Source organism: Saccopteryx bilineata, chromosome 3, assembly GCF_036850765.1.
Source record: "Saccopteryx bilineata isolate mSacBil1 chromosome 3, mSacBil1_pri_phased_curated, whole genome shotgun sequence".
NCBI lineage: Eukaryota > Metazoa > Chordata > Mammalia > Chiroptera > Emballonuridae > Saccopteryx > Saccopteryx bilineata.
The window spans coordinates 224975393-224995999 of record NC_089492.1 but is presented as its reverse complement, the minus strand read 5'-3'; the positions used below and the strand labels follow the sequence as shown (position 1 = coordinate 224995999).

Sequence of the window (20607 nt, the reverse complement as noted above, 5' to 3'; positions counted from 1 at the left end):
CTCTCCCTTTTTGTCTGTCTGTCCCTATCTGTCCCTCTCACTCTCTGTCACACATACACACACAAAAAGCAAATTTATTTTTTTTTTTTTTCTGAAGCTAGAAACGGGGAGAGACAGTCAGACAGACTCCCGCATGCGCCGACTGGGGGGGGGGGTGCGCTCTACCCACCAGGGGGCGATGCTTTGCCCCTCCAGGGCGTCGCTCTGTCGACCAGAGCCACTCTAGCGCCTGGGGCAGAGGCCAAGGAGCCATCCCCAGCACCCGGGCCATCTTTGCTCCAATGGAGCCTCGGCTGCAGGAGGGGAAGAGAGAGACAGAGAGGAAGGAGAGGGGGAGGGGTGGAGAAGCAAATGGGCGCTTCTCCTGTGTGCCCTGGCCAGGAATCGAACCCGGGACTTCCACACGCCAGGCCGACGCTCTACCCCTGAGCCAACCGGCCAGGGCCAGCAAATTTAGTTCTTGATATCTTAGTATATTGTTCAATTTTCTATTCCTTTCAGTGCCTAACTTACTAGAATTGCCTAGGTATAGTTCCCTCAAAATTCTTTGAAATATAAAGTGTGTAATTTTGGCCATCCTTAAACATTTACTTAGCAGAAATGTGATTTTCAGTTTGGTAACTTCAACAAACACAAGTGATAACTTTTATTTACAAACTGTCATGAGCATAAAAATGGATTGCAAAAGAACAATAAGTATATATCTGATTATATTTTAAATGTAATTGATTATTTTTTAATATTTGAAGAAATGTGAGTAGGGTGAGGCAAAAGTAGGTTTATAGTGTTTTGTGACTATACAAAACAATTTATTCTTGCATTATTATTTATGGTCTTATTTTCCATATGAATAATTATAAACCTACTTTTGCCCTGCCCCCATGTATTTCAGATATTAAGACAAGCAGTATATTTATAGTTTAGAACAGAATTGGCAAACTTAAAAAAGGTAAAGAGATAGATAGTAAGTTTTGGATTTGTGGACCAGGTGGTCCCTGTGGCAACTACACAACTTTGGTGTGGAAGGAGCAATTAATAATTTAACATGATTGTGTTCCAAAAAAAATGTAATTTACAAACTTGGTGGCTACCTGAGTATGCTGACCCGTGGCTTAGAACATTGTAAAAATGCTTATAGTCAACAGCAGAAAATAAAGAACATGGTTTTAGGCTATTATATATTGTGAAATAGAGTGAGGTATCTTAGAAAACAAGATCCTGCAATGGAGGATTCCCAAAGGCATATCAGGGGGGCTCACAGGGACAGGGTATCAACAATAGTGGACTAGGCAGCTCTTGCGCACAGTGCGACACTGTCGTGTTGTTGCCAGCACCTCTCCCCCTGACTAGTTTTATTGTCATTGCTTTGAAAAAAGAATTTTCTTTTTGGTAGGTGTTCAAATATTTGGTAATTGGCTTATTTACTATAGAAATCAAATTATAGTTGAAGGCATTTAAATAATGACTTAACTCTGCTCCTAAATGTGGTCAAACAAGTTGCTAAATTCAAGTTGCTTGTAATTGTCAATATTCTCTTGAGTAATGTTTACTTTATCATATTTATTTTAGTAAAATTATTCTTTACAGGTTCTGAGAAGTCTTTCTCATTTTGACTTGAGATCACAACATACAAAAGCTGCCCTACAACATGAGCGAGGATTGGGATTTAATTTTGGTATGTGTTTTTGTTCTCTTTTGACTTTAAGCTTAAATTTATTCTATATTTGCAGCTATCTCTATATACTGTATTTAACTGGAATATGTTTATAAAAAACTTAGTAATGTCTGTCAATGAATAGAATCAATCACTGTCCACAGATTGTCCACAGTTAGTCAAAGCCATCATTCCTGATCTTATTTTTTTCTTTAGTATAATGACCCTACCCATAGATCTATGTTAGTAGCATATATGTATTCCTGCCCTTCTTTCTAAGTGTGTAGCACAAAATAAATAACAGATTTATTGGTACATATGAATAGTCTTCAGATTAGATATTTGAATGCAACAAATAGTTCTTAAGCATTTATTAGATAAACAATGCTAGGTGCCTTCTAATAAGCCAAAGCCTGTTTTGACTATCACATATCTGAACAGCAGTTTTGGTGCTAGTAGATGTGGTTCTCAGTTCTGGGATCAGGGATCCATGTGGTGTTGGAACAAAAAGGAATACAATTTCCCTTTACCTCTCCTCTAAAATGAAGATCTCAGGCAAAACATTTGATGTAATAATCCCTGTATTTGACATCTTTTGCCTCCTAAAATCCTTCTTATTTCAAAATTACTCTCTCCCCTCAAGTTAAAAACCCATTTTCTCAGTTCACTTGGTCTTAGAAAATAGTTGCAAGGCAGCTAAGAGGGCGTGGCCAGTTTTCTCAAGGGATAAGAGTGTCAGCCTGGTGTGCTGACATCCTGGGGTCAGTCTCCAAGCAGGTCACACAGAAGAAGCAACGATCTGCTTTTCTTTTCTTCCTTCTCCTGCTGTCTCTTCCCCTCTCACAGCTAGTGGCTCAATTGGTTCGAGCTTGGCCCCAGGCACTGGGAATAGCTCAGTTGGTCCCAAGTACAGCCTCAGGCGCTGAGGACAGCTGGTTGATTTGAGCATTGGCCCCAGACGGGGGTGGGGGTGGGGGTGGGGGGTTGCTGGGTGGATCCTGCTTGGGGCACATGCGATAGTCTATCTCCCCTTCTCTTACTTAAAAAAAAAAAAAGCAGCTAAGATAATTAACTCACACCCAGATACCAGTAACAAACTTAGTTCTATATAGTTTTTATTTTTTTTAAGATTGCTGGCTTCTTTCTAGTTTTCAAAAATACAATTAAATGCAAATTTTCCAGTAATGTGAGGATAGCAGTTTGGAGCACTGGGTCTTTTTAATTCCTTGTTCAGATAGTAAGTAGCATAGGTTTGATATGATTTCTGTCTAGTTTGTAACTTACGGATTGTAAGATTTCAGGAGAAATCAATGGTGGTTTGCTGAGTAACGGAGGATGAGATAGAAATATTTAAGAGGGAGATTATAAAGCTCAAATAAGGGAATAGAGGTAACATCTGTGACCAGTTGTATTTGCTCTTTATCTATAAAATGTGGATGATATCCACAATACAGTATTTATTTGAAGATTAAATTTTATATGTAAAGTCCCTGGAACATACTGGCTGGGTGGTAGGTTCTGAATAATAGTTCCTCTCTACCCTTTACCCACCCATAACTTTGGTATGGACTGATCCCAGTTTTAGAAGTAAAGTTATAAGGTAGAGAAACTTTGAACTGAAACTCTTAAGTATATTTTTACTGCTAATTCATTGTAAGTCTTCAGGGCAACTATTTCCTCAGTTTGGGCTTTTTTTTCCTTTTCTATAAAATGAGATTTGAATTTGGGCTATTCAATTCAGCACAGATTTCTAGTGTCTGTTATATTTTACATCCAGAGCCCTATAAAAAAGATTATTATAATCTTATACATTCTTGCTGTTCCTACCTCTGTGCTCTCATTCTTTTTGCCCAAAATACCCAGTATCTATCTCTTCCATTTTCCCTATCCTTTGAGGTTGGTTGTAACCACATTAAAATTCTGTGATAGCGTGGGTTTGACAAAATGCAGTAGTGATAGGATCCTATCCTCAGACCATCAACCATATTCATTTCACTAGTTTTATAATAACACAACCCCATATTTTATGTAATTGTGTTGTTTAGACACCACATATAGCATTATAGCAGAGTTTTATGTCATTACTCTTTGAGATACCTTCCCACCATTTTTACCAGTTGCTTTTTGCTGATTCTGAATTTAAAGGAGTAGTAAAATTGAAGTTAAGGTATCAACACTCTTTTTTCTTTCTTTTTTTTTTTTTTTGCTGAAGAGACAGAGACAGGGACAGACAGGAAGGGAGAGAGATAAGAAGCATCAAGTCATAGTTACAGCACCTTAATTGTTCATTGATTGCTTTCTCATATGTGCCTTGACTGGGAAGCTATAGCTGACCCTTTTTTCAAGCCAGAAACCTTGGGTTCAAGCCAGCATCCATGGGGTTATGTCTATGATCCCACACTTAAGCCAGTGACCCTGTGATCAAGCTGATGAGCCTGCACTCAAGCCGATGACCTTAGGGTTTTGAACCTGGGTCCTCAGCATCCCAGGCCAACACACTATCAACTGCGCCTCTGCCTGGTCAGGCTAGGTATTGATATTCTTATGTGATGTTTTGGAACAAGTTTTATTGGTTTGTGGTCACTGAGCATATCCTATCTCCCTAGTTAGATTGATTTTTGAGATTAGGTCATGTCACATAGTTTCATTTTTATGTTAATAAACATTTTGGTAAATATGCTTAGGAAATACGTACAGTGGTCCCTTGTCTATCACAGGGGTTAGATTCCAGAACCCCCTCACAATAGGCAAAAATCCGTAAAGTAGTGACCTTATATTTATTTTATTATTCATATATATTTTTAAGGCATTATAAACCCTCCCCACACTCTTATAAACCTTTCCCACACTGTTATAACCCTTCTCACGCTCTTATAAACACTTCCTATGCTCTTAAAACACTTTCTATACTCTTTTTTTTTTTTCCTGAAGCTGGAAACGGGGAGAGACAGTCAGACAGACTCCCGCATGCGCCCGACCGGGATCCACCCGGCACGCCCACCAGGGACGCTCTGCCCACCAGGGGGCGATGCTCTGCCCCTCCAGGGGGTTGCTCTGCGGCGACCAGAGCCACTCTAGCCCCTGGGGCAGAGGCCAAGGAGCCATCCCCAGCACCCGGGCCATCTTTGCTCCAATGGAGCCTTGGCTGCGAGAGGGGAAGAGAGAGACAGAGAGGAAGGAGGGGGCGGTGGAGAAGCAAATGGGCGCTTCTCCTATGTGCCCTGGACCGGAATCGAACTCGGGTCCCCCGCATGCCAGGCTGACGCTCTACCACTGAGCCAACCGGCCAGGGCCCACTTTCTATACTCTTAAACCTATGTAAACACCGTGCTCTGGTTGGTCGCTCCCATCCATCAGCCAATAGTGTGCCGTGTAGGATCTCACATGGGCAAACTAGCTCAAGTGGAAGCAGCTGTAGCTGCGTTTTCTATAGTGCAAGTCTTTGTCTGCTCATCTGTCGTATGCTATGTTTTATTCATGAAAACCAAAACCAGGAAATAAAAATTTATTGACAGGAGAATGGATACATTGAAATACTGATATTTTTAATATATTTTTATATTGTTTTCATTTTTTTAGACTAGAAAATGTTTATTTTATTGCAAAAATAATTAAAATAATATATAAAAATACCTATATACCACAAAATCCCGTGATATAGCGAAAAATCCACTATACAAAATTAGATATATACAATTTAAAAATCTGTGATACAGTGAGACTGTGAAAAGTGAACCACAATATGGTGAGGGACTACTGTAGTTATAAGTTAAAAAATTTATTTAAACCTCACCAAGTAGAAAAGCTTGTTTTTATCTGTTATTTGTAAAAGCTAAAAAATCTTACATAACTCCTTTGGCATGGATTTCTTTATATTGCATAGTGAAGTCTTGATTAGTTAGAAAGTACAGTTGTAGTCTTTAACTTTCCTGTTAAACAAGGGTTAAAAATATCCATTATAAACATAAATTTCCACATATTGATCCCAAAGGGCTTTTTCCTCAAGTTATTGTTTTATTTTAATGTTTTCTAAATAACTTTTCCTTAGAGTTCACTGAACAGCAGAAAGAATTTCAAGCTACTGCTCGTAAATTTGCCAGAGAAGAAATAATCCCGGTTGCAGCAGAATATGATAAAACTGGCGAGGTAGGTATAGACGATTTTTGTTTTGTTTTAAATTACAGTTCACATACAATATTATATTAGTTTCAAGTTTACAACCCAGTGATTAGACATTATATCCCTTACTACATAAGTGATCATTCCGATATATCTCATACCCACTTGACATCATACATGGGTAAAAGAATATTACTGACTCTATTTCCTATGCTGTACTTTGCCGTTTTTGACTATTTTGTTACTACCAATTTGTATTTCTTAATCCCTTCACCTATTTTTACCCATTCCCCAACTCCCCTCCCATCAAAATGTCTTCTGTGTCTGTGAGTCTATTTTTGTTCTGCTTATTCATTTATTTTGTTTTTTAGATTCAATAGTTGATAGATATGTATTTATTGCCGTTTTTTTCTTCTTAAAGAAGACCCTTTAACATTACATGTGATACTGTGATTTGGTCATGATGAACTCTAGCTTTTTCTTGTCTGGAAAGCTCTTTATATAGTCCTTCAATTTGAAATGATAGTCTTGCTGAATAGAGTAATCTTGGTTACAGGTCCTTGCTTTACATCACTTTGGATATTTCTTGCCACTCCCTTCTGGCCTGCAAAGTTTCTGTTGAGAAATCAGCTGACGGGCTTATGCGAGCTCCCTTGTAGGTAACCGCTGTTCTCTTGCTGCTTTTAATATTCTCTCTTTGTCTTTAACCTTTGGCATTTTTATTATAATGTATCTTGGTGTGGGCCTCTTTTGTTCATCTTGTTTGGGACTCCTTGTGCTTCCTGGACTGGTATGTCTATTTCCTTCACCTGGTTATGGAAGTTTTCTGTCATTTTTTCAAATAGGTTTCCAATTTCATGCTCGCTCTCTTTTCCTTCCGGCACCATGATGTACATGTTGGTATGCTTGCGAAGTTGTCCCAGAGGCTCCTTATACTATCCTCATTTTTTTGGATTCTTTTTTCTTTTTGCTGTTCTAATTGGGTGTTTTTGCTTCCTTAGATTTCAAATTGCTGATTTGAGTTTCAGCTTCATCATCTCTACTGTTTATTCCCTGTAAATTACTCTTCATTTCAGTTAGTGTATCCTTTATTTCTGACTGGTTCTTTTTTGTGGTTTCTATGTCCTTTTTTATCCCATTGAAGTTTTCTCTAAGTTTATCTATTCTTCCCTTAAGTTAAGTGAGCATCCTTTTTTCTGTGCTTTGAATTCTATATCTAGTATATTGCATGTCTCCATTTTGTTTAGTTCTTTTTCTGGAATTTGGTTCTCTTCTTTCATTTGGGTATATTTCTCTGTTTCCTTTTCTGGAAGTCCTGTGTCTGTTTCTATGTGTTAGGTAGAGCTGCTGTGTCTCCTGGCCTGGTAGAGTGGCCTCTGTCGTAGGTGTGGTTCAGATGGTCGTGTTACAGCCTCTCCATTCACCCAAGCTGGGCGCTCCAGGTGCACCACCCTGCCCCATGTGAGCTCTCTATAACCTCTGATACACTTGAACCTTGGTTGCTGTTTGCATGTTCATTGTAGGAATTTACCCCCAGGCCAGTCCTCTAGTGACCTGTTGCAACCACCTGGAGGATCAGCTGTGCAGGGGCCCACCCACAGAGCAGGACTTCAGTGTGGCCTCCTTGGTGTCTACTCCGGCTACCCCTTGAATGTGTCACTTGTGGAGGTGGTTGGTTGGTACTTCAAGATGGTCTGAAGCTGTCCTACAGATGCACTGGTTCTGGGGCCTCCTGAAAGGAGCAGGTCAAGGTCAGCCACTACCTGTATTCTGCCCAGGTCCACCCAGCATGAGCTACAAAGCGATCTGCAAATGGTTGCTCCTTGTGCTGGGCTTGGAGGTGCCCAGGAGAGGCCAGGCTGCAGAGCAAGCCCAAACCAAAGGTGGTACCATTAGTGTTGGGCCTGGGGCTACTTAGTGAAAGGTATGGGGCTCACTGAAGACAGATGCTACTTGTTGAGAGATTTTAGAAAAGGCTGAAGCATGAGCCAAGATAGACCCTTGGTATGGAAAAGCCACTGGAAACAGCTTGTGTCAGCACCAAATTGGTTATCACCAGGGCTAGGGTACAGTGTGAGCCGTGTTGATGGAGACTCAGATAAGGTGCTGCCCGCGAGCTTTGTAGGGAAAGGGCTTGAAAAAAGAACAGTGGCCCTACCAGCACTTCTGTTAGGGAAAAGGTTGCCCCTCCAGCTCTCGCATGATGCCAGTCAATTCATTTCCCCCCCTATATCCCTAGTTCTTTTTAAGCTGCTGCTCTTCCAGTTCAGGAGCTCAGAGTAAGTGAGTCTGATTAAGTCTGTGTTCCTTTAGAAGGAACTGCCTGGGGCTCCAGCTGCCCTCTGTTTCCCTTAGCCTTAATCCCTGCTGGGTTTTATAGCCAGAATTTATGGGGACTTCCTGGCACTAGAACCCTGGGCTGGGGCATAGTGTGGGGCTGTGATCCGGTGTGGGCTGGGACTTCTTGCTCCTCAGGGGCGTGCACTGTGGCAGAGATATCCCTCCCAGTTGTTATCTGTCATATGTGGGTGTGGGACCAGCCTATTCCACATGTCTCCCTTTCCAACCAGTCTCATGTGGCTTGTTTTTTAAATCCCTAGTAGTAGAACTTTGATTTTGCTAGATTTCAGGTGGTTCTGTATTTTAGTTTTATTTATTTTTTATATTTGTACATTTTTTTTATTTTTTATTGAATTTATTGGAGTGACATTGGTTTGCAAAACCATACCAAGTTTCAACTGTACAACTCAGCATCTCCACACTGCATCACACACTCATTGCCCCAAGCAAAGTCTCTTTTCAAATGAAGTTTTGCGCAGCAAAAGAAACGATCAACAAAATGAAAAGAGAGCCAACTAAATGAGAGAACATATTTACCAATGATACATCTGTAGGGGGTTAACTTCCAAAATATACAACTTATACAACACCAAGAAAACAGAGAACCCAATTTAAAAATGGGCAAAGAACCTGAATAGACACTTCTCCAAAGAGGACATACAGATGGCCAATAGGCATATGAAAAGATGCTCAACATCACTAATCGTTAGAGAAATGCAAACAAAACCTCACTCATACCTGCGAGAATGGCTATTATCAATAAATCAACCAACAACAAGGAAGTGGAGAAAAGTAAACTGTCATGCACTGTTGGGAATATAGATTAATGCTGTCACTGTGGAAAACAGTATGGAGTTTCATTGAAAATTTAAAAATGAAATTGCCTTTTGATCCAGCTATCCCACTTTTGGGAACATAACCGAATTCAAAAGGATATATGCACCCCCGTGTTCATTGCAGTGTTATTTATAATAGTCAGGATCTGGAAACAGATCAACTGACTATCAGGAGATAAATGGGTAAAAAGGGTATGGCACATTTATACAATGGAATACTGCTTGGCTGGGGCGGGGGAGTCTTACCTTTTTGCAATAGCATGGATGGACCTGGAGAATATTATGCTAAGTGAAATAAGACATTAGGAGAAAGTTTAGTTGTAATATTGATGCGATTGTAAAAGGATGCCAGTACCACCTATGCTGCTTTCTTGACCAGAAGCCTCTATGCATTTTAAGGAGAGAAAAATCTTGGCCCTGGCTGGTTGGCTCTATGGTAGACCATCTGCTTAGTGTATAGACAACCGAGGTTTGATTTTGGGTCAGGGCACACAGGAGAAGCAACCATCTGTTTCTCCACCCCTTCCTTTCTCCCTTCTCCCTTCTCCCTTCTCCCTTCTCCCTTCTCCCTTCTCTCTCTCTCTCTCTCTCTCTCTCTCTCTCTTCCTCTCCAGCAGCCAGCAGCCATGGCTGTGTTGGAGCAAGTTGGCCCTGGTTGCTCAGGGTGGCTCCTTGGCCTCACCTCAGGTGCTAAAATAATTCGGTTGCCAAGCAATGGAGCAACAGCCCCAGATAGGCAGAGCATCACTCCCTAGTGGGCTTGCCGGGTGAATCCTGGTCAGGGTGCATGTGGGAGTCTCTCTTTCTGCCTCCCTGCTTCTTACTTAAGAAAAAAAAAAGGAGAGAAAAATCTTTTACATTTTTTACAAGACTACATAATCAAATTATCTATAGTAGATTTTTAAACGTAACTGGCTGTTTTCTTTAATCTTTTTTTCTTTTAGTACCCTGTCCCCCTAATTAAAAGAGCCTGGGAACTTGGTTTAATGAATACACACATTCCAGAAAGTTGTGGTAAGCTTTCTTCACATTTTTAATCTTAGAATGCATGTGAATAAGAAAAATTTGAAACTCTACTCAGTCATTCTTGCAGATATTTATTACCATTAAATATTGGCTTTCTGCCTTCATCTCCCTGTTCAGACTTCAGTATTCGCCTACTTCTAGAAGCCTTGTACATTACACTTAGAGGCATTTTTCCTTCTTTATAAGTTTCCAGCCCTAACGTGATTCTAAACCTTGGTGACTTCTTTCTCCAGAGTTGGTCAATTTCTTGTATTTTAATTCTACCTTTAAGTTTACATTTTATTAAGACTTTTTTTTTCCTGTGAGGTTTTCATTCTTTTCCTCAGTTCAAGAGCAGAGTTTTAGCAGAGTTGATTCAAGTTTTTGAAAAAAACAAGTTGAAACAGGGAGACAGGTCCAGATTACAAATAGCAAGAGAAATTTATAAAACTTACTGTAGAGAAGTGTCATTTGCTACTGTGTTAGCCCTAGCACATTTTTAATTTCTTGGTTATAAATAATGTATTTGCAAATATGCTCTTAAAAACCAATTAGATGAACTGTTTTAATTACTAACAATTAGGTCATATTGGAAGTAATTAAAGTAATTCATTTTTATTTCAATTGAAATTACCATATATTATAATGGACTTTGAAAACATTTTGATTCTGTAGGAGGCCTTGGGCTTGGAACTTTTGATTCTTGTTTAATTACTGAAGAATTAGCTTATGGATGTACAGGAGTTCAGACTGCCATTGAAGCAAATTCTTTGGGGGTAAGTTACTTAGAAAATTAATTGCCTACTAAACTGTTGTTAATGAGGTAAAACTACTAGTTATGTATTTGGTAGAACACAGTTTTATTTTAAAAGGAATACAAGATTCTACAGAAAGCCTATATTTCTTATTCCAAAAGTCGATCATGCTGACCTTGTCTCTAGTACTTGGAGTACTAGTTATCGTTTGGGGAAACTATACACTTTGGCTGTTAACTTTAGTGACAATTCTTAAGTAAGGGCAAGGCCAAAAACCAGCATTCAGGAGAAGGATCTTGGAAAGATCTTGATGGCTTACTGCTGCTGCTGGCAATGCTAAAATTTATGAGCAATTCTTAGAAGGCCTGATCATACATACCTTGTTATTTATCCTAAATTTAATTCTTTACGTTTTACATACAAGTCCTATATAACTTAATTTTATGAAAATATTTGGATTAACGACTTATTTTGTTATTTTAGCTCTCCAACTTAGAGGCAGAATAAAGGCCAGTTTTTTAGATTTACCAATTGGGGGGAAATAGCTCTCTATTTTTAAATTGTAGTATCTCTTGAGTTTATACACTTAATAAAAATATCTTGTTTTGTTTTATTTTTAATGTCACTTTACTTTGATAGCAAATGCCTGTTATTATTGCCGGAAATGATCAACAACAAAAGAAGTATTTGGGGAGGATGACTGAAGAGCCATTGATGTGTGTGAGTATGTGCAGCTGCTACTTTTTCTCACTTTATTCTTTTCTTTTTTTCAAGTGAGAGGAGGGGAGATAGACTTCCACATGCACGCTGACCAGGATCTACCCAGAAACCCCTTTGTGGGGCCAATGCTCAAATAAACTGAGCTATTGTTAGTGCTGAGGCTGATGCTTGGACCAGCCAAGCTATCTTCAGCTCCTGGGCTGACAACTGAACCAGTCAAGCCACTGGCTGCAGGAGGGGAAAAGGGAAAGAAGGGAAAGATGAAGGGGAAGCAAAGCAGATGGTCACTTCTCATGTGTGCCCTGACAAGAATTGAACCTGGGACATCCACACACTGGGCCAATGCTCTATCCACTGGGATAACCAGCCAGGGCCTTTATCTCACATTTAGAGAAGAGAACAGGGTGCTGTTTCTGCTTTTCATTCTATATGTATACATTGGACTATAGCACATTAAGAGAAAAGTTACCAGCATATTTAAGTACAGTGATATTTCTGGGATGCCAAGAAAGTATCATAATTACTCTTGGTTATTTCTAGGTGAAAGATACCTACTAATGATGTATCATGAGTTCCAGATAAGTGTCATAATAATCCCTTAGCTTATTTTCAGAAGAGAAATACCTACTTACGGAGCACTCTGCAGTTCAGAAACTGCAGAGTGAGCATCTATGTCAGAAGTTGAGACTGCATGTGTGCCAGTAGCTGTTTAAACCAGTAGTCTTTTGAACTAATAAGAAAATTAATATGAATAAAAAGTTAGCAATTTAATTGTTGAATGAATAATGTGGGGAGAATATTTATAGATTAATTCCCTGAGAGCTACTCAACAAATGTTTAAATTGGATAATTTTTAAAAAGCTATTTTTATACATACATACACACACACACACACACACACACACACACACATATGTACTGAAGTTCTATTCTGAAAGTGTTTTTACTTAGGATTTTTACTTTTTTTTTTATAAAAAGAGAGACAGGGCCCTGGCCAGTTGTCTCAGTGGTAGAGCATCGGCCTGGCGTGCAGGAATCCCGGATTCGATTCCCAGCCAGGGCACACAGGAGAAGCGCCCATCTGCTTCTCCTCTCCTTCCTCTCTGTCTCTCTCTTTCCCTCCCGCAGCCAGGGCTCCATTGGAGCAGAGTTGGCCTAGACGCTGAGGATGGCTCTGTGGCCTCTGCCTCAGGCGCTAGAATGGCTCTGGTTGCGACAGAGCGACGCCCCAGATGGGCAGAGCATCACCCCCTGGTGGGCATGCCAGGTGGATCCCAGTCGGGCGCATGTGGGAGTCTGTCTGACTGCCTCCCTGTTTCCAACTTCAGAAAAATACCAAAGGAAAAAAAAAGAGAGATAGCAGAGAGAGGGACAGACAGATAGGAAGGGAGAGAGAAGAGAAGCATCAATTCTTCATTGCAGCACCTTGATTGTTCATTGATTGCTTTCTCATATGTGCCTTGACCAGGGGGCTTCAGCCAAGCCAGCAACCTTGGGCTCAAGCCAACAATCTTTGGGCTCAAGCCAGGGACCATGGAGTCATGTCTGTGATCCCACACCAAGCCAGCAACCTCAGGGTTTCGAATCTGGGTTCTCTGCATCCCAGGCCGATGCTCTATCCACTGCGCCACCACCTGGTCAGGCTTACTTTTTTTATTAGTCAAATTTTAATCTAGGGTGTGATTGTGATACTGAAATATAGTAAATTGTTACTAGGATTGAGCTAAGTGTGAATATTGGTATGAAAGTATGGAAAGTAATAATTTCAAATTAAATTTTTTTAATTTATGTAGGTACCTAAATTTTGGGCAAACTGCTTAGTCAAGACATTTATGCATATTTTCTAGTTAATTAGTAATTTTTGTCAACAAATGAGAGTTTATTAAAAGACTAATTACACCTGATCAGATGGTGGCACAGTAGATAGAGCATCGACCTGGGATGCTAAGGACCCAGGTTTGAAACCCCAAGGTTGCTGGCTTGCCCATGGGCTCATCCTGCTTGAGCCTGGGCTGATCAGCTTGAGCATAGGGTCACCAGCTTGAGTGTGGGATCACAGACATGACCCACGGTCACTGGCTTGAGCCCAGAGGTCGCTGGCTTCAGCCCCAAGATCATTGGCTTGAAGCCCAAGGTCATTGGCTTGAGCAAGGGGTCACTGATTCAGCTGGAGCCCCATGGTCAAGGCAATATGAGAAAGCAATCGATGAACAACTAAGATGCCCCAGCTATAAGTTGATGCTTCTCATTTCTCTCCCTTCTTGTTTGTCTGTTCCTGTCTATCCATCTCTCTCTAAGAAAAGAAAAAAATTAATCCTTTACCTGATCATGTGGTCAGCTATACTCTTTTTGAGAAAGTAAGTACAGAGATAAATAAGGGCAACACCATAACTTTTTAATAACCAGTGCAAAACTTCCAAAAATCAAACATAATTACATAATTGCACATATATATGTAAAATATTAAAATAACTAAGTAGCAACCATCTATCTTTTTTAAAGATTGGGTTAAATCTTATAAATAGTGTATACCTAAATTATATGCAGTATTAAGCTGTTAGAAACAAGTATTAGACTATTAGGACAACTTGTTAGGGGCAAGACATTCAGTAAACTCATTTGTCCAAACATAGTCTTAGAAGCTAGAAGTCTTGGTGAAAATCCTAATAATGGTGGAGAAAACTCTTATCATAAAATCATGAATTTCTAATGGAGCTAGGAAGTAGCTAATATGTAACTGAAACAACACTGAACTTGGGGTTCCAAGACCTGGCTTTAAGACTTGGCTGCCCTGGCCAGATAGCTCTGCTGGTTTGAGCATCGGCCCGCAGCACAGAGAGGGTGATGGTTCAACCCCTGGTCAGGGCACATGCAGGAACTGATCGATGTTCATGTGTGTGTCTCTCTCTCCCTTCCTTTCTGGCTAAAATCAATCAATAAATAAAAAAAATAAAAATAAAAGACTTAGCTCAGCCACATAATATGATCTTATACAGTCACCTCAGCTTAAAGTCTGTTCTGAAAATAGGGAGTATGATATCTAAAGGGGATAGTAAAGATAAAACAAAATGCTTATGTTTTTATAAGAATATCTTCACTGAGTGTTCCTTTTGCAAAAATATATGTAATGGAGAAATTTCTTTCATACCTAATGACTAGTGCAGCTCTTTAACTTCTATCCATTCATTCATAAACTTAGTTTCTTTTTAACTGCTGCCCACTCATTCACTGTTGTTTGTTTCTTTGTTTTCCCCCCAATATCTCAGTTGCTTGCTATATGCCAGACTTCAGCTCATAGGCATTTCTCACTTCAAATGAAGTGTTTTTTTAAATTTTTTTGTCTTGGTAAGTGGGAAGCATAAAAGCCTGTTTTATAGCACACCATTGGTAATTATATGAACCTCAAAGCATGTATTATAGTGTATTATTTTTCTTTCTGGTTTTATTTTTATTTTCACTTCACCCTAATTTTTTTTATAAACATGTATTGTATAAACTACCTCAAATCCAATTAGAGTGTAAGGCAAAAAAAATTTTAATAGAGAATAACTGCAAAATTTCTTTGTAAACTATACAAATGTAAGATGGTAGTATTAATAAATTTTTTTAAGATTTTATTCATTTTAGAGAGGAGAAGAGAGAGAGAGAGAAGGTGGGTGGAACAGGAAGCATCCCATATGTGCTTTGACCAGGCAAACCCAGGGTTTCAAACCAGTGACCTCAGCGTTCTAGGTCGACACTTTATCCACTGCACCACCACACGCTAAGATAGTAGTATTATCACTAATAAAGAAAATTGTAGTGTTATACTCATTCATTCAAATATGAACAGTGTTCATTCAAATACTATTTACCAGATGAACTGGGAATAAAATAATGAACAAAACTGAGCTCCTACTCACAAGAAGTTAACAATCTGGTAGACCCTTACATCCTTACCCAGGATGTATTAATTTATGCGTAGAATTATGTAAAATAGTAAATAAATTAGTAAATAAATCATTATGCTTAAAAGAATGTTACTAAGTGGCTTAATTTTCTAGTGTGCATGGCAATATTTAGGTGTTTTAAGTCAACCTGTTAGAATAGGGAGGATGACAAATGCCAGGGACATCTATTATTTTATCAAACGTTTATTAATAGGCACTAGGAGTACCAAATGGAGTAGGTATCATTCCGACCCTAAGGAAGCTCTGATGACAGCTAACAGAGAAACACAGGAATGACTATAACACTCTATATAATACCATATAGTGTGAAAAAGAAGAGAACAGGTTGCACTGGAAACAAAAAAGAAGGCTTCTTCTGAAAACACATTATAAAATTAACTTTACTTCCTAGGAATGACTTAGATAAGAACAACATCTCTGAAGAAACAGCCATAACAAGCGCTTTTGTACAGAAACATACAGACCTATCCATTTTATAAGCTCTAAAAACTTTGCCTTATTATAAGGCAAATAAATGTCTAATAGCATATTTCAGGAAAACAAAATTTCCAAAGGTTGTTAAAATGAAATTTTGGTACTTCAAAGCATTATCTTTTCTGGAGAGTTTATTTGTGTAACACTTTTGCTGTTAATGATGCTGAAAACATGTTTGAATATCCAGGTCAGAGAGCTATCTTAACTCATGTGAAACATGAACCCCCTCTCTAGAACCCTGTCAAAAGGCCATCTACCTTACGTTTTCATGCCTGGCAATCACAGTGTCGTGAGCCAGCTCTACTTGGGAGCCTCTGTAATCATTAGAAAGCTCTTCTAGATTCCGTGCTCCTCAAGGAAAAGACTGTGCCATTTCTATTTATAATTACACCATCTCACACCCTGCAGTTTTCTCCTATTCAAATAGTCTCCCATGGCTCTGTAGCGTTTTAGATATTAGAATATAGCTATCATGTAGATCTTATCTTTTCTAAGCTATTTATATCAAAGTTTTTTCATCTTCATACAACACAGTAAAGTCCCATCACCTTTTTACTAATCACTGACTAAAATATTTTGGAGCTAAATATAGTATTGTAGCATCATCTGATGAGTGCAGAGTAGGATGATTCTATCACTCTTATTTTAGTTATTATAAATATAGCTTAGCCTTAGCACTGTTGATTTATATAAAGCTTACTCTTTTTTTTTTCTTTTGCAACATATAGGACCAAGAGCTAATTTTTAATTATTAAAAAGATTCTAGGCCCTGGCCGGTTGGCTCGGTGGTAGAGCGTCGGACTTCTGGCCCAGAAGTCCTGGGTTCGATTCCCGGCCAGGGCACACAGGAGAAGCGCCCATCTGCTTCTCCACCCCTCCCCCTCTCCTTCCTCTCTGTCTCTCTCTTCCCCTCCTGCAGCCAAGGCTCCATTGGAGCAAAGATGGCCCAGGTGCTGGGAATGGCTCCTTGACCTCTGCCCCAGGCGCTAGAGTGGCTCTGGTTGCGACAGAGCGACGCCCCGGAGGGGCAGAGCATCGTCCCCTGGTGGGCAGAGCGTAGCCCCCCTGATGGGCGTGCCAGATGGATCCCAGTCGGGCGCATGCAGGAGTCTGTCTGACTGTCTCTCCCCGTTTCCAGCTTCAGAGAAATACAAAAAATAAAATAAATAAATAAATAAATAAAAATAAAAAAGATTCTACCATTCAATAAGCAAAAGATAACTTCTCAATAAAGCGTATTCTTAACTTAAATTTCCAAATCGGTTATCCCAGCTAGTAAGTTTGGGTATATTCATTAACAGTCTAGTACTCCAGTTTCAGCACTGATGTCTCCCCTGAGACATCTCCTCATTAGGAGCTTTACCCTTCTAATGCACTTGCCTATTAGACATTTCTTCTCGGCTAGAATTAAATACCTTAAACTAAATGTGTCCCAAACCCAATTATTTTTTCCCATTCTTTATAATTACTTCTCTTCTAGATTATCTCTAATTAGAAATTGCCTAAACTAAAAAATTGAGAGTCATCATAACATCTTTAGCCCCCAACATCCTGTTTGGTCATGTCTGTGAATTTCACACCACAGTTCTCAACTCCATCTTCTCTTCCCTGCCTTGATACTTTCTTCCCTGTACTGTTCTTTCTTCCCTGTACTATTGCACAGCCTCCTAATCTCTGTTCCTAAATCTAGTCTTGTGCAGGTACTTTTGCTACTTGCTAGCTCTATGAACATGGGGAAATTATTTAACCTCACTGTGCCTCCATTTTCTTATTTGTAAATCTAGTTACCTAGTACCTTTTTCATAGGGATTATTGTGAGGGTTAATGAGTCAAGTACTTAGAATAGTCCCTGATAGATAGTGAGAAGTTATTATCCCCCTTTAAATCTGTCCTTTATATCTATACTTTTATAATGGTAAATGATATAAAATGAAAATCTGTCACTCTCCTGCATTTACAAAAACATCCACAGAGTTCATTTCCTCAATGGCGGTTGTACCTTTGTCCATTTGTGAACCTATTTTAGAATCTGACATTTTCAGAAAAATGCACATATTCCTCAGTTTTCTACACTAGCACATTCTGGATTCTTCTGAAGCCCATGTACTTTACTCATTAAGGTTCTGTGGCACAGTAACAAATGTTCAATAGACTTTTGTCAAATGTATATATAAAACTGTATTCTTTGCATGGCATATCCCCACGCCTTCATGACCAGGCCCCTTTCTGCCTTTTTAGCCTCCTTTCATGGCTTGCAATTTCACACTTTACATTCCAGTACTGAGCTGCTTGTAGTTTCCCCTGTACAACTGGTGTCTCATTCTTCTGTGTCTTCGATCTTCTTGCCTTACTTATATATTTGTACTTTAAGATTTATCTCTTCCGGCCCTGGCTGGTGGCTCAGTGGATAGAGTGTCAGCCTGGTGTATGGATGTTCCAGGTTCAATTTCCGGTCAGGGCACACAGGAGAAGCTACCATCTGCTTCCCTCCCCTTCTCTCTCCCCCTTCTCTACCTCTTCCCTTCCCACAACCAGTGGCTCAATTGGTTTGAAAGTGGCCAGGTACTAAGGATAGCTCAACTGGTCTGAGTGTATCAGCCTCAGGTGCTAAAATAATAGCTCAGTACTCAAACATCGGACCCAGACAGGGTTGCAGGGTAGATCTCAGTCGCGGCTCATGCTGATGTCTGCTTCACTCTCTCCCCTCCTCTCACCTTAAAAAAATGATGTTTTCCAATGAGTTTTACTTAATTCTTTTCACCCTCCTTACCGCTCATCACCTCACACCGTCCTACAGGTGTAAATAATTATTTCTAATATTCCTATTATGAATTAAAATGAACTGTTAAGGTTTCTTTCTTCTTTGAATTATAAGGGCCAGGGACTTGTGTCTTTGGGCCTTGTATCCAGAGCACCTGTCACTCAGTAAACTTGAATGAACGACAACTACCCAATGCTTGCCTTCCTCCACTTCCTTTATCCCTTACTGCTTACATCTTGTCACTACTCTGTTCAAGAGCCTTAAGAGGCTCCCTTTCTACCGGATAAAATTTTAGGTTCTTTGTGTGATACAAAGGGTTCTTTGTTATTTATTTCCTTCCCTCCTTTCTAGACTTATTTACTACCAGATCCTTACATGCACAAAGTTTAAATGTTAGAGAACTCTGGTACTTTTGTTACAAACACTGGGTAACCCTGATTCTTATCTCGGTGCCATTGCATATGTTATTTCTTCTGCTTAGAATATACATTTCTCCTTTTCCCTATGTACAAGGATTTCCTTTTCTTTTATGAGACTTAATTTAAGCATCACCTCTGGGAATCTTTGCCTGATGCTAAAACTAGGCTAGTTTCTCAAGCCTGATGTGTATGACTTTATTATATAATTCTAATATAGCATTCTTACCCACTGATACATTGTGAAAATCTAGAAAACAGGATTGCTTTCATCTCTGGTTTTTCCAGCTAGTTTATAACTTGGTACCTAGTAGATACTAATCATTAAATGTTTGAATGAGCAAGTATATGTGAAATTTATCTTGGTTGAAGATATGTGACATTTTAACTTTCGGTATGATTTACTGGTATCGTACATCAAGTTTAGAGTATACATTAAATAATTTTATGTTTGAGCAGTTTATTTGATTCTCCAAGAATTTTTTATTTTTAGATATTAAAAAATATTTTACAAACTGGCTTAAAAAATAAAATACATTTCTGATTCTATGTTCATAATTTAATAATTAGTATTTAGTTTCTTTCTCTTGTTTCCACACATTCCAGGCCTACTGTGTAACAGAACCTGGAGCAGGCTCTGATGTAGCTGGTATAAAGACCAAAGCAGAAAAGAAGGGAAATGAGTATATTATTAATGGTCAGAAGATGTGGATAACCAATGGAGGAAAAGCTAATTGGTATGTTATTTAAAACATCCCTGTATATTGTTTCGTAATTACTCTATATTCAACGTCCCTGTATTTTGTTTCTTAATTACTTTATATTCAGAATCTCACCATGTTCTTTCCTTCATTTTGAAACCAGTTTTATTCATAGAACTTATAGAAGGTTCATAAAAGATGATAACTAGTTCAGTGGTTTTCAAAAGCTATGTTTAAGCCCTGAGCTGTGTCTTCAAATTAATTCTCAGAAGTTTAATTTGTAAAATAAAATAAAAGCATCTGCTCTGGTTGACTCGATTGGGAAAGCGAGCAGGCCGCCTCTGCCTTGCTGTGTCCTCTCCGTACTCTGCACCAGCGCAGCTTTGGAGCCGTTTCCCTAAGACTGAGGAGGAAAGAAAACCATTGACAGTACAGTTCTCTGATTCTGAGCAATAAGCAGTGGCAATCTGAAAACTCAAGTTATCTTTCAGAGAAGGCAGAATTTTACTTTTTAATAAAATCTAAATGGTCCAAATATGTAGGTCCAAAAATAATGACATGCAGTTCAACAAAGTCATAAAATCACTTGTGTAAATCTAAATTGTTGAAGGAAACTATATTTTATAGTATTTTTTGTGAGGGGAAAAGGTAAAAGTTTATTTAATAAGTAAGTATAGGTTTAGTAGGAATCAAGGAATCGATAGTGTGGTGTATCTGTCTTTAAAAAACTAATGTAATTTCTTGCTGAAGTAATAGAAAAATAGCATCAATGAGAGGAGTGAAATAGTTAACAGTTCTAGGCAACACACTTTTTAGACATACATTGGAAGAATGGAATAAATTCAGAATCAAATAAGAGTCCTGCATTAGGAGGAG

At 39.0% G+C, this 20607-nt stretch overlaps 1 protein-coding gene across 1 annotated transcript in view; it reads left to right on the top strand.

The window, feature by feature from the left end:
• Positions 1-20607, top strand: part of ACADM (acyl-CoA dehydrogenase medium chain) — a 42891-nt gene that overhangs the window by 4624 nt on the left and 17660 nt on the right. Inside the window, exons 2-7 of the mRNA XM_066268876.1 lie at positions 1588-1675; positions 5703-5800; positions 9894-9963; positions 10630-10730; positions 11349-11429; positions 19637-19767. Of these exons, the coding sequence (XP_066124973.1) occupies positions 1588-1675; positions 5703-5800; positions 9894-9963; positions 10630-10730; positions 11349-11429; positions 19637-19767 (569 nt within the window). The remainder of the gene's footprint in view (positions 1-1587; positions 1676-5702; positions 5801-9893; positions 9964-10629; positions 10731-11348; positions 11430-19636; positions 19768-20607) is intronic.